The sequence below is a fragment of the Mustela erminea genome, chromosome 4 (assembly GCF_009829155.1).
Source record: "Mustela erminea isolate mMusErm1 chromosome 4, mMusErm1.Pri, whole genome shotgun sequence".
Taxonomy (NCBI): Eukaryota; Metazoa; Chordata; class Mammalia; order Carnivora; family Mustelidae; genus Mustela; species Mustela erminea.
In genome coordinates this window covers 131565231-131580376 of record NC_045617.1, presented here as the reverse complement: position 1 = coordinate 131580376, position 15146 = coordinate 131565231, and the positions used below count along the sequence as shown (strand labels likewise).

General features: G+C 39.4%; 1 protein-coding gene across 2 annotated transcripts in view; it reads right to left on the bottom strand.

Annotated features, from left to right (window-relative positions):
• RIOK1 (RIO kinase 1) overlaps positions 1-15119 on the bottom strand; it is a 28442-nt gene extending 13323 nt beyond the window's left edge. Inside the window, exons 1-11 of one of the 2 annotated variants that reach the window (XM_032341052.1) lie at positions 14829-15119; positions 11793-12012; positions 9929-10019; positions 8452-8521; positions 6806-6848; positions 4875-4967; positions 4006-4118; positions 3824-3904; positions 2373-2459; positions 1802-1939; positions 1129-1232 (exon numbers count right to left, since the gene is read on the bottom strand). In XM_032341052.1, coding sequence (XP_032196943.1) covers positions 1129-1232; positions 1802-1939; positions 2373-2459; positions 3824-3904; positions 4006-4118; positions 4875-4967; positions 6806-6848; positions 8452-8521; positions 9929-10019; positions 11793-12012; positions 14829-14899 — 1111 coding nt within the window. In that variant the 5' untranslated portion in view covers positions 14900-15119. Of the gene's footprint in view, positions 1-1128; positions 1233-1801; positions 1940-2372; positions 2460-3823; positions 3905-4005; positions 4119-4874; positions 4968-6805; positions 6849-8451; positions 8522-9928; positions 10020-11792; positions 12013-12409; positions 13849-14828 lie in introns of those variants that run through there. The other variant, XM_032341053.1, reaches the window with a different exon arrangement.
• Positions 15120-15146: the final 27 nt, after the last annotated feature.

Sequence of the window (15146 nt, the reverse complement as noted above, 5' to 3'; positions counted from 1 at the left end):
CCACAAAATGGGAGAAGATATTTGCAAATGACAGTACAGACAAAAGGTTGATATCCAGGATCTATAAAAAACTCCTCAAACTCAACACACACAAAACAGACAATCTATCAAAAAATGGGCAGAAGATATGAACAGACACTTCTCCAATGAAGGCATACAAATACAAAAAAAAGACATACTATCAGACACATGAAAAAATGTTCATCATCACTAGCCCTCAGGGAGATTCAAATTAAAACCACATTGAGATATCACCTTACACCAGTTAGGATGGCCAAAATTAGCAAGACAGGAAACAACATGTGTTGGAGGGGATGTGGAGAAAGGGGAACCCTCTTACACTGTTGGTGGGAATGCAAGTTGGTCCAGCCTCTTTGGAGAACAGTGTGGAGATTCCTCAAGAAATTAAAAATAGAACTTCCCTATGACCCTGCAATTGCACTACTGGGTATTTACCCCAAAGATACAGATGGAGTGAAAAGAAGGGCCATCTGTACCCCAATGTTTATAGCAGCAATGGCCACGGTCGCCAAACTGTGGAAAGAACCAAGATGCCCTTCAACGGACAAATGGATAAGGAAGATGTGGTCCATATACACTATGGAGTATTATGCCTCCATCAGAAAGTATGAATACCCAACTTTTGTAGCAACATGGACGGGACTGGAAGAGATTATGCTGAGTGAAATAAGTCAAGCAGAGAGAGTCAATTATCATATGGTTTCACTTATTTGTGGAGCATAACAAATAGCATGGAGGACATGGGGAGTTAGAGAGGAGAAGGGAGTTGGGGGAAATTGGAAGGGGAGGTGAACCCTGAGAGACTATGGACTCTGAAAAACAATCTGAGGGTTTTGAAGGGGCGGGGGATGGGAGGTTGGGGTACCAGGTGGTGGGTATTATATAGGGCACAGACTGAATGGAGCACTGGGTGTGGTGCAAAAATAATGAAATACTGTTATGCTGAAAATAAAAAAAAAAAAAAAAAAAATATATATATATATATATATACCATCTCCCAACAAATGGTAGACGTACCACTACATGAAATGATTCAGTGCCATGATTTGGTATCAGCAGAACCAACAGACACAAACAACTTGGTAGGAAACTCCAATTTCCACTCACCGTTGACGTTGGCACAGTCCTTTCTTAAGAACTCCAAGGCATGTGGGTGGTCATGCTCTACGGACTGAGAAACGTCAATGATGTACACACCTCCGCTATGGTACCTGTGGGCCAGACACACAGGGACTTGGGATCGACTACTTTCCTGCGTTTTTTTGTTCAAAAAAATTCTATCTTAAGAGCAAAGGAAATAGTCAATAGAACGAACAAGGTGGGTAAGGGTAAGAGGCCACTCTGACTAGCAGGAGATGAGAACTGAAACAATTTCCAGAGTCCTGTAAATCTGTTAAGGATCAGATGGTCAGTTCTGTGACTAAGGCCACTGTAGGCACAAAACACATCCTACACTATGACCATGTGAAAGCCACCTTGAAAACTCTGGAATTTAAAAATGACTTCTTGGGGGCGCCTGGGTGGGCTCAGTCATTAAGCGTCTGCCTTTGGCTCAAGTCATGATCCCAGGGTCCTGGGATGGAGGGCCGGGTTGGGCTCCCTGCTCAGGTGGGTGTCTGCTTCTCCCTCTCCTCCCTGTTCGTGTTCTTCCTGTCTCTGTTTCTCTCTCAAATAAATAAATCGAAAAATGAAATAAAAATGACTCCTTGCTTTGGATTTTATTTTCTTGAAGGCCATGAAGTGCTGTACAGGAGGTTCCTAGGGGACAAAACACACTCACAGCATGTTAAATTCACTGAGATCTGCGTGGACGAGTCTGGCATCTTGATACATTCTTCTCATATACTGGATGAGCTGTAGATATAACTCCCGAGCCTTGGATTCTGATAACTGGACGTTTTTCAACAGTGGCGCTGGCCTTGAATACAAATAAAACAAACTAAGATAAAATGCCCCAGAACGAGTTTTCTTGCTTTGTACCACACATGGCTACATGGACTTCTTTTCAACAACTCATCACTGAACAACTATATCACTACAAATGTACCAATCCGAAAAGCTGTCGAGAAACAGGTGTTCTCCCAGCTTACTGTGGAAAACATTCCTCAAATTTGTTATTCTGAAGCATTCTGAGACTTAAAAAGGTAGAATAAATGAATAACACTCTGCACGAGTACAGTGGAAAAGATTCACAAAAAAAAAAAAAAAAATTCCAAGATGAAAGGAGCTATTTCAATGGGAAAGAGTCCTATATTGGATAATTCAAAGCACTTAAAAATATACTTCTGAAAAAAAATTTTTTTAAAAAATACACCTCTGAGCATGTAATTCTTAGCCTTCTACGTACTCACATGTCATCTTTACCAATGAAGCCCATGACAAGAACATGACTTCTCAGCAGGATAGGTTCTGGGCATGGGATCTGCGCTGTGTTCAGCCTGTGGTATTCAAAGACAAAAGGACAAGGGAAAAGGTGACCCAGTATCCAAAACAAATGACAGCAGCTACAGCACACAAGATTAATACAGCTGTTAGGAAACAGCATCAACATGTCTCAACGCTGTTACTGCATTTCAGAAACTCGAAGACCCCAGAGATTTTGGGTAGCACCATGATGCACAACCAAGAATGACAAAACACTGGGAATTAACCTACATCTCATAACCTCTAAGGCTCAGCCCAATTCCAGAGATGTGAAACTGTGAATTGTGCATCCTGGAATTGGTTAACTACAGCAGATCTGTCTTCTGAGTTGATTAGCCTCAACAATGATTAAAAAAAACACTTGGATTCAGGGCACCTGGATGGCTCAGATGGTAGAGTGAGCACGAGACTACTTGGGGTACTGAGTTAGAGCCCCACCCACGCTGGGTGTAGTTTACTTACAAAACAAAACAAAACAGTTGGATTCATACATAATAGCTAGCTGAACACAGGAAGATTTCAAAAGTACTTTCAAAACAAGTATTTAATACTAACATATCCAATGTATGTCATTAATGCACTGCAGATAAAACGCCAAAAAGGTATTTGAAAGAGAGGAAAAAAACTTCAAAAAAGATTTTTTAAGATTTTATTTATTTATGACAGAGAGACACAGCAAGAGAAGGACACCAGCACAAGGGAGCTGGTGAGGGAGAAGCAGACTTCCTGCCGAGCAGGGAGTTCAATGTGGGGCTCCATCCCAGGACGCTGGGATCACGACCTGAGTCACAGGCAGACAGCAAACAACGGAGCCACCCAGGCACCCCAAAACTTCAATTTTTGGAGAAAACTTGGTCTCAGCTCGATAAGTTGCCCTCACCTGATATAAAAGTGTCAGCACAAAGAATGGATAAATATGTCCAAGACTGGACTGAAACCAGAAAAAGAAAACCATGACAGAGTTGAAGTCTTAACAAAACTGTCTAAAACTCCAATGCCTATAAAAAATGACACATCAGTCTCAAAACCCGACTGTGCATTTCCCTATTTAAAATCTTGCAACAGCCCCCTATCATCCTCAGTATAAATTTTAAATGCTTTCACATGGCTTCCAAGGAGCTTGGAATGACCCAGCCTTGCTAAATAAATGTAAATTTTTCCCAAAACAGAGTGGGAAAGTAATGGGTTCCCAAAACAGAGAAGACAAGGTAGTTCTTATTTGTCCAGGAATGTGCTGGATCTAACAGAAATGAACAGCACTCCAAGTACCCACTTTTGGACAGAACCACCCTGGGATTTGCCAGCAGGAAGGAGAGAGGGCCAGTATGGCTGCCGCAGCACAGCCACACACCTCCCCCCCACCCCCTCCGACAGTCACCTGATTAAGTTTCTCATTTCTTTTTCTGCCCAGGTTTTCACCATTTTTCTGGGGTTTCCTTTACAATAGCCATGACGAAATCTTGAACGAGAAAAATATTTGTTATTCCAATCATTCCATTATTCCGGTCTGTATTCTAGGATGGAGAAATTAGGCCAACTAGAAAAAGAATCGGAGCTTACCTGAATTCCCCACTTACATACTTATCCCGATCTTTGAACACCAAAATAGAAGTTTTGTAAATTTTGATTGCTCTGCTCTCTCCGTTTGCTGTGCTAGCATGGTACACATTCGCCTATTTTGCATCAAAAACAAAAGGACATTTGTGTTAAATAGCTACACATGGTATTTCAATTTTTCACTCTATTTGATTCTATTCTCAAAAGTTAGAAAAAAAAAGTCAAGCGAACTGAAGTAACACATATGAGAAACACCATCATCCAAAACATCGTCACCAAACGGTACAGTAAGTAAGGCTCTAATTTACGTATATAGTAAGATCCAATTTATGTAGAAGAAGCCGTTCCAAACATTTCTGTGTCTCAAGTAGGTGAAAAATATTTTAAGACACTCTTAGATCTGATTTATAAATTGAGTTTTACTGAGAAGTGCTTCCCATAGGATGAGTTGCTAATTTAAAAATGCTGTGTCTGTCTTTCTCCATATCCAAGTGCAAAGGAAAAATGGGAAAGAGATTGGCTGACTCACAGAAACCAGACTAAGCCCCTGCCCCCATTAGTAACTATGCAATAAGGACTCGGGCCAGCAGGAATCAGACCATCTGCACTGACCCTGGCACCCCTGGACCCAGTGATCCAGTATTGTGACGGAGGTGAAAAGGCACAGTTGTGTGCCCAACTTCCTCCCCACCCATAAATATTAATAAAGCTGTTTTTGGAAAGAGTAAGCTATTCTGACTTGTGTGGGTTTTTTTTTTCCTTTCCTTTACTTTTTAAAGGCACCATTTATGTACCAAGTGCCTTAGTTCCTTTTGGAATCTGAAATAAGAAAACTAACATGAAAACATTCAGGCATCCAAAGAAAAGCTCACTTCTTTTCCTGTGCTTATGCAGCCATTTATCTCAGATATGATTCCTCTAGTCAACATCTTGAATAATATCATTCGTGTTCTAGGATCCAACACCTAAAACATTGGAAAAAAAAGAAAGTTCAGAGAGAGAGTACCAAATATTTCTCACTCAAACAGGTGACCATTAATAATCTGAAGAGCTTAGGTACTAGGCCATCCTGGCTGACTCAATGAATATCAAGTGTGGTGTTTTTATTCACGCCGAATTTTAATAAATAAAATGCGACATAAGAGCCAGAGAGACAAGAGATGAACCAACAAGTTCAGTCACAGAAATGAAAGTCTACCAACCAAGTCAAAAAGGAAGCGGAATTGACCGTAGACTGACATTAGCTAAGAGAATATAATACAAGTCACATAGCTAGGTTTACATTTTCTAGTAACATTATAAGGAGTAAAAAAAAGCAGGTAAAATTTGTTTTATTTTATTTAATCCAATATATCTAAAACACTATCAATTTCAACATGCAATTGATATAAGAAGTTACCAGCGAGAGATTTAACACTGCATTTTTTACACCAAGCCTTCACAGTCCAGTGTGTTGACATGGACGGCACGTCTCAATTCAGACTAGCTACATCTCAAGTGCTCAGTGGCCACTGTCCCAGACATGCAACTGTAAATCATGGGTCAGCAATGGGATTGGGAGGGAGACAAACCATAAGTGACTCTTAATCTCACAAAACAAACTGAGGGTTGCTGGGGTGAGGGGGGTTGGGAAAGGGGGGTGGGGTTTTGGACACTGGGGAGGGTATGTGCTATGGTGAGTGCTGTTAAGTGTGTAAACCTGGCGATTCACAGACCTGTACCCCTGGGGATAAAAATTCATTATATGTTTACAAAAATTTTTTTAATTTTTAAAAATTAAAAAAAAAAAGAAATCAGGGGTCAGCACCCTATAGCTCATGAGTCAAATACAGGCCACAGCCTGTTTTTCTATAGCCTGAAGCTAGGAATGGCCCTTAAATTTTAAAATAGTTGTTTAAGAAAAAAAAAAATTGTGAGCCATAATGCTTAAAGTATTTATTTAACCCTTTAAAGAAGGAGTCTGCACACCTCTGCTACAGATGAGTAAATCAGGCAAAGGGTCCCCTTTGAAGTCAGCGCAATCAATCTTGAGGTGGCTGCAGCAATGTTCTGACCCTTTCTATCACCTTTTCACATCAAAAATCTGGGCAAATGCTAACATCCAATCACAACTGTCTACATATGGGAAAATAAAGAAAATTCTTCTCCACTCTTGAATAGAAAGAATAAAAACAAGTGTAATTTCTAAACCAAGTAATGAATTTCTAATTGAAAATTATACACACACACATACCCCCACTTTGTGGCAGATACCTATCCTTTGTGAAAGCTCAGAAAAATTCCTGCTGACCTTAAGACAAGACAAGAGATTCCGATCTTACAATGAATTCTGCTTCCCCACAGAAGAGGGAAGCACTGCATGATGGCCAGAGCGGGACATGACTCTAATTTATCTGTTAACAGTCCTATTATAAATAAAGCAAAATGTAGATTTCTAAACTCAAAACTACAGGAAGGAGTAGTTTTAGATAACATCAGCATTAAGCAAGAAGGATGAATGCAAACTATAACCCAAGAGAAAAGTAATGCTCATTTAAAATGAGAGCTTGCAGGGTATTTGCGTGGCTCAGTCAGTTAAGCGTCTGCTTCTGCTCAGGTTGTTATCTCAGGGTCCTAGGACGGAGCCCCACATTGGGCTCCCTGCTCAGCACGGTAATCTGCTTCTCCCTCTGCCTCTGCCCAGCTCATTCTCTGTCTCTCTCTCAAATAAATACAATCAGAAAATAAAATAAAATAAAATAAAATAAAATGAATAAAGAAAAATAAAATAAAATAGAGAGCTTGCAGCACATTGAAATTTTACCTGTTCCACAGTTGCTCTGTCCGCCTTATCTTTGATGCGATACCTAAGCAAAACCAAAAATGTATATGTGACATTCAAAATTTAGAAGCCAAAATAAAGTTTCCAAATGTATCATTCCTTGAAATTCCTATATGGGTAGTTTCTTTAATAACAGATTTCATAATCTCATTGTAGTTTCATTGCTCAATGATGATTCCTTCATGTCCCCTTAATCATCAATTCAGTTCCCTACAGCAAAAGGAGCACATCTGCCTATTTCATTCATATTTCTGTCCATATTTCAGAAGGGTTAGATAAAAAGAACAGCTGGGATAGAGTGAACTATGCTGCAAAAGAGAAAACACCAAGTCTATTAATAATTGCCCTTACATCTTTAATGATTTTATTAATACATATTAAAGTCATTGATACTGCCTTCTCTTTAGAGTTCCTTTCTACAAAGACACAAGGTTTTATCATCTTAAGATATTTCCTGGGTTCTACATTAAAATGCAAACTCTGGTTGGTTTCAGCTCATACACTTAGTGACTCTATTAGCACTCATCTAAACTCACAAAGATCCAAACAAACACTTCATGAAATAACAAGTGATTATGGCAGTTCTCAAAAAGTCTGTATCTTGGGGCGCTTCGGTGGCTTAGTCAGTTGAGTGTCGGACTCCTGGTTTCAGCTCAGGTCATGATTTCAGGGTTCTGAGATCGAACTTCCCCCTCCCCCCACCCTCCCCACCCTCTGCACTCGGCTGGGAGTCTGCTTGAGATTCTCTCTCTCCCTCTCCCCCTCCCTCCACTCCAGTGGGTGCACACGCACTCTCTCTCTCTCTCAAAATAAATTTTTACAAAAAGAAAAGCTGATTATCTCTTAGGTATAGCAATAAACCAGAAGAATAAAACTGATTTTTAAGTTCAGTTCTTTTTTTTAAAAAAAGATTTATTTTAGAGGGGAAAAGTGCACATGTACATGCACAGCCAAGCAGGGGGAGGGGCAGGGGAGAGAGACTCCGCAACCAGACTCCCACTGAACCCAATGAAGGGCTCGATCTCAAGACCCTGACATCACAACCTGTGCCAAAATTAAGAGTCGGACACTTAACTGAGTCACCCAAGTGCTCCTTAAATTTGGTTCCAACACTACTAGCTGTATAACCTTAATATCACTTTTTATAATATATTGTCAATGCCTTAGAGTTACTATGATGGAGAAGTTAGGCAGATCTTAAACAACTGATTTTGAGAAGAATAAATAAAAACTGTTCTTAGATATATCACTATTCAGTTTGAAATCTTCCCTTGAATTTTTAAAAATATTTCATGGAAAGGAATAAAATTTTAATAAATTCTTAAAAGGGAATATTTTTATGCTCTAACATTTTACTTTAATCTAGAATCTATATTTTAGTTTAAAACCATTACCCTCTTGAGAGTATATTTGTGAATTTCACAAAATTATAGTTTGACCATACATATCTTAAGACTCAGTATTTTCAACTTATAAAGGAAAGGATACCCTCACTTAAAAAAAAATGAAAAAAATGGCTTAAGTATACAAAGAAATATCCTTTCCAAAAGATTTATAACCAAGATGCTACTTTATTTGTCTCAAATTAGTCCCCATCAGCCATGTTTTATAGCTAAAATATTACTTACATATCTGCTTCCTTTTGTCTAGACTTTTCAGTGACTTTATTTATGACAGAATCAGTAACATTTAGCTTATCTGAAAATTAAAAAATACACAATGTAAACAACATTGAAGACAAAAAGACAACAGTCTGAATAGAATACTTCCTCCCTCTTCCTTATTTTCTAAATACTTTGTTGTATAGAGTATCTTTAAATACTAAAAAAATGTTCATGTTTTCAGAGAGGAGCACGACGCTGTGTCTCTGTAGTGACAAGCGTTATCACTGTCATCACCACGGCTCCAATTTCTGAGCCACAGAAACTCGGACCCAGGGATCCCCCCCAAAATACTTCACCTGCATATGCTGTATTTCAGACACTTGTTCATACTTTACATGACTAATACAGACAACATAACTGCTTGAATTCCAAGTCTAATTCTAAAAACTTCAAGTTTCATTTTATTTTTTATTTTTTTTTTTAAGATTTTTATTTATTTATTTGACAGAGAGAGATCACAAGCAGACAGAGAGGCAGGCAGAAATAGAGAGGGAAGCAGGCTCCCCGCTGAGCCGAGAGCCCGATGTGGGACTCTATCCCAGGACCCTGAGATCATGACCTGAGCCGAAGGCAGTGGCTTAACCCACTGAGCCACCCAGGCGCCCCATCAAGTTTCATTTTAAATTATAGCTCAATCATGGGCTTTGAGAGATGTGCTAAGTTTATAATGAGTTATCAGTGTCTGTGAGACAAAGATGACCCTGCATTTTTCAAGAGCTGGTGGTTCGAATCAGCATTCAACAGCTCACTAAATGACTGACACCCACACACTGAGTGTCTAGTAAAGCCAAATGTACTTAGGTTCTGTATTCTAGCACAGCTGACTCTTGAACAACATGCGTTTCAATTGCCCAGGCCCACTCACATGCACAATTTTCACAGCAAAGAACTGCACATGTATTTCCTCTTCCTTATGATTTAACATTTTCTTTTCTCTAGTTTCCTTTATTGTAAGAATGAAGTATATAATACATATAACATACAAACTACACGTCTATCCACTATTTGTGTTATCAGTGAGGCTTCCCGTCACCAGTGGGCTGTTAGTAGTGAAGTTTTTGGGGGGAGTCAAAAGTTATACATGGATTTTCAACTGTGTGGAGACAGCATCCCAACTTACACATTCCAGGGTCAGTATATTTTCAAGATCCTACTATTGGATAATCTTACCATAAAATCTAATACAAAACAGACAAAAACTTGAACAGGCACCCGTAACTTTATAATTCTACAGCAGAGAAAAAAACAGAACTAAAAAAAAATCTAAGCTAAAGTCTCTTCCTGAAGCCAGGCTTTTAAGTCACTGAGATTTTATCTTCTGTAAACGTTATCAGTCAGTCAGCAACACTGAATACTCTCATTTCTTGATTTAACAACATTTTAATAACACTATGGCTTCTGAAGAACTTCCTCAGAGCCCAAATGTATTTTACGAACTCACCTAAATTAATTTTATTCTCAAATTTCCGTAAGACCTTGTCTGCTGGAGTAGACATTTTGGCTGAATTGCAGTTGGAAGTCTGTCGATTTGCCTAGAAGAAACGAGTTTCGGAGTTGAAGGCACTAGTTTTAAATAAAGACCTCTGGGTTCTTTATCACATCCCGTTTTCCTTAGCTCACAGTTAACTATTAAAGCATCAATACTTGAATGAGTACCCCAATAAAAGGTTAAGAATCAATCGCATTTGTGTAAGAAATTTTTAAAGACATCTGAAATAGGACAAAATTAGTGGTTAAAGGAGTGTGTACCATCTGACTCTTTTTAACCTCTCTACAATGTATTCCTCATTATTATAAGTAACAAAATAAAATTAAATGTATTTTTTTGTTTGCTTTATAGATTCAAAATTTGAAGATGTTTATTTATACCCAAAGTGTATAACAAAGAGCTTAGACCAACATGAAACTGGTTCTAAGAATCTCAGTTTGGGTCTACTATCTCAAGAAAGGGAAAGATTAGGTATGAGACTTTCTGGCACTATGCACAAACTTAAGTAATAGCAAAAAGAGAAGAAAAAACCCATAAATAAGAGAATATAGTACAGATAAAAAGCGCCCATAATAATTGCTGACTTAATCCTGTTATCTCAACTTGGAAGTGTGAAGCTGGCTTGTTTCTTGTTTGCACAGACCTCTTTAAAGTTTTCTACTAAATACAATTTTTAAAACATTTCTAAATACAGGTTCACAGTAGAAATCAAAGGTAAAATTTTAATCACCTATAATTCCCAACACCCAAGACAACAGTTACCATTTAAATACGTATAATTACTTGTATTACTAGCTTTGCTCAAAGGGGTTACACTATTTCAAAGTTGAAATAGCTCAGTGTCTCACCAACAAATCAATGAAGGAGTTACCAAAACAAGACCACAAGTGTGAAATTCATCTGGTTATTTTTAATTGCTAGCATTCTAGTCCACAAAATAGCCTCAAGAGTCAAAGAAATATTTTTGGCTTTCTCCCCCCTCCATCTCTTTCAGAAACTGGTATGTTCCAGGAAGATGTACCAGCTAATCCTAGGACTCTGCAAACTCCTAAAACATTAAGTACTTCCAGCTGAGATGAAGACTTTATGTAGTCTGGTAACTCACATTCTGTACATAGCAGAGATGGTAGATCATAAACATGTCATTAATATAGCTTTCCACTGCAACGTATCTTAAAGTCTCATAATATCCAATCAGGGATCCTATGAGGGAAATCAGTCCCTCAGTAATTAATCAAGTTTACTTCCAATGCTTCTGTATAAGCAATACTGGAGGATCATTCTTTTAACATTATTTTTGGCCCAATCCTAGAAGAACTGCTGAGTCAAAGCACTTATTTTATGTTTTAAATACTTTTTCTCATATACCAGTTTGTCCTCCAAATAACTGTGCTTATTTACTCAATCAGCAATTATAATTTTGGATCTTGGTCAGTTTCATAGGGGAAAAAAATGGCATCTCTACGTATTTAATCTGCACTTCTCTAATTATTAAGCAAGTTGAACTTTTTTCTCCATGCTTCCTAACCATTTGTAGTAAACTGCCTGTTTACATCCTTTCCTGTGCACATTTTAAAGCTCGTCATCATAATTTAAATGACTCTTTTTAAATGTACTCATTATGAAAGGAATCTACATCCAGGAAATTACCAGAAATACGAAAAGGATGAAGAATGAAACTGGTTAAAACCTGGGGCTACAGGGCAACATAACCTGATGGAAATCTTTCAGTTAGTCAATCCCAGAATGACAAAAAGTTCTTTGAAAAAAAGACAACGTAAGCAGTAACAGATGCATAAAATCATTTATAAAATACCTGGGAGTTACTCCTTGCATTTGAGATGCAACTCTTGGTGAGCCTCCCAACTCCATCATCCCAGTCCCAGTCGTCATCATCATCGGACTCCTCCTCCTCCTCCTCCTCCTCCTCCTCCTCCTCCTCCATCTCACCTTCCCCCGTCTTCTCAGACACATTGTGCAGGTCTTCAAACAGAACACCATCTTGTTCTCTGCTGGTCTTCAAGTCAATGCTTTCACTAGAAATAACAATGTTTCAGCATGTTTACACAGACCTCTAGTAGGATTTACTAGGATCTACACATGTAATTATTTGCGATACAACAGACTAAATCTATACCAATAGATGTAAAAGTTTTCCTTCCAAAGTACTTCCCCATAAACTCAACACCAAGTTGTTTTTCACAGTGCCATTCCCATTGTTTGCTTCTTCTCCTGGTCCTACTAAAGAAGAAATACACCCAGTATGAAACCCACCTTGAAGTTAGGATTTACGCTGTCACTTTCTCTGCTGAACAAATGGACTCTGACCAATACACCAGACCCGCCTCTAGGAAAACCATTCGCAGATATGCCTTAAGAGGGGGGAAAAACGCTTTTTGACAAAATTTGAGAATAAGTCTAAAGCAGCCTTACCTTGAGCTTAGTGCCACTCCGACAAAAGGAGCTGTATCAAGATCTGGGTCACACAAAGAACTTCAAATCACCCTTGTTCGTGAAGGGAAGGAATGAACAACACAAGCACCACAAATGAGACTGGGAGTATGCGTGTAATTCAGTATGAGAAGTGGTGAGTCTTGAAACCAGAGAACAGGTCCAGAGTAAAAAGGGAGCACAACCAATGGGGTGTTTTCTTGCCATGGGAAAATTCAGACCAAGTGCTACTGTATCTTCTTAGTTATTCAAGAGAAGCCAGAAGTGTGGATTTTTGCGGCAAATCCTACTTAACTGGTACATTTAATTTTAACAAAACATTGCATACCAAACAAAATATGTGTCCGCAGGTCATAGTCATTAGAGGAACTACCAGTTTTGACCTCTCATGTAGAGAACAAGACAGAACCACATAGAACAGCTGATAATGTGAACTACTAGCTTAAAAAAGTCAGAACGAGAGTTTAGTAAATTCAGATGATCAATCCTGATTATTAATTAGTCACAGCTTACAGGGCTCCAAATCTCCATAAATATGGATGGGAAGAAAATAATCATTACACACCTGCTATCTATAGTTACTATGATTCTGTAAATACAATCCTTAATTTTATCCTTTAATTGCCAGTAACCTAGAGTGGCATGTCTAAGTTACACTTCATTTGAACCAGAACTTCTCAACCTTGGCTGGACAATTTTTTCATTCTGGAAGGTCGTTCTGTGCCTCGTAGGATGTTTAAAATCCACTGGTTTATCCTCACAATATCCAGCCATGGTTGGTAAGCCAGTGCACACTCATTACCGTCAACTATTCACCAGCAACACTGGGCTGGGTTTCACCTTTCTACTTCTTCCCTAAAGCCTTATACATGTTTGTCTGGCAACAAAAATCTGCAATTAATTTGAAATAAAATCTTATTTTTCTGGCTAAATCCAATGTAACCTCCCAGTAATGATAATTTGCTCACGGAAGTCTTCCTTAATCCTCATCCATTTTTCCTCTTTACTAGTTACCCGATTCTAATACAAATATCAATTGTCTAATCCTTTAATGTTTCCCCTCCTACCATGAAAGCCCTGTGTCAATCAGGGTGGTGTTTATCAATGCACCCCTACCCACGAATGTTAGATCTGACACACAGAAAATGATCAACATATATTTACTGAAAAAAATCCCCAACTGATTAATAAAATGTATATGTAAAGAATCCTTACTGTAAACACAAAGTAAAATCGGTACTCTTGGAATTCCAAAGGAACTCTCTATGTTTCATGTAGGAATTATCCTTAATTCCTTTTGCCTCACAGGGTAGCCCACATTCAATAAACCAAATCTTATCACTTCTACCTAAAACATAATCCTGTTACCCTATATCAAGCTCCCATCGAGTATGAACTGAATTACTTTTGTCAATTTTTTTTTTAAGAGAGAGAGCGTGCATGAGTTGGGGTGGGGGGTTGCAGAGGGAGACTCTTAAGCAGGTTCCATGCCCAGTGTGGAGCCTGAGCGGGACTCATAACCCTCAGATCATGACCTGAGCTGAAATCAAGAGTCAGATGCTTAACTGAGTCACCCAGGCACCCCTACTGTATTAATTTTAAACTGCTTCCATCCATGCCTTCCAAAACCACCCTCTCCATAACAGAGCAATTCCTTTAAATCATACGTTATATTATGTCATTCCCCTGCTAAAATCTCTCATATGGCTTTCCATTAATACTTAAATATCCCAACTCCTCAACACTTATAAAGCTCTACACCATCTGGCCCCTTCTCACTTCTACATCGTACCTAGCCATCTTCTCAATCATTTCTGCTGTGCCCTAGGTACAATGGTTTCTAAATCTCCCCTTCAAAGCCAAGAGCGATACCAACGTTAAGCCTCTGCACTGTTGTCTTTTGCTGAACGTCTGTTCCTTCTGCTCTTCTTGAGATTAGTTCCTTTTCGTCGTTCAAATCTTGACTTAACTCCCTCCTGACATTGTCGTTAGTCTACCAACTGATTTTAATTATTTACATAGTGTCTTTTTTTTTTTTTAAATATCTCTAGGTACTCAACTGTCAGTCCCTCCCAAGTACAAGGTAAAATTCACTGACAGCAGGGACTTAAGTCTTGTTCATCACCATCTCCAACGCTAAAGACAGAACCCGGCACACAGTAGGTGCTCAAATATTTCTGAAGGCTGAATAGAGTTAAAGAGCAAAAATCTGTGTTTCCTAACCGCTATCCCGACTGTGCGTGCCCGCGATGCTAATTCTGCCGCAAAGCAGGTTATAAAAGACCCGGCTGGGATGGAGAAAGAAGCGGAACAACTACTGATCTCCCTCAAAAGCCCAAGCGGGCGGTTGGCGGAGAAGAGAGCAGAATCCCAGCGGAGTCAGTGTCCAACCCGCGCCCACCTGTCGGAGGCATCCGCGTCGTCGAACTGCCCCGGGACCACCCGACTCATCAGCAGCCGCCGGTAGTCCATGACGGAAGCGCGCAAAGCCTCGACGCCCGGGGAGGCCGTCCGCGCAGCGTTGGAACAGGAACCCCACAGGGACAGTCCTACCCGCCGCCCATCAAACCGCCTTTCGGCAGATGCCCGCCTAGCAAACCACTCAGAAGCTCCGAAGCTAAAAGCGAGCGCCACGTGCTAAAAAGGAGATACACCTGCTGCGGCAGGAAACAGGATCTCCCCGACCGGAAACTCCCGCTCAACCGGATGTCTCAGTCCT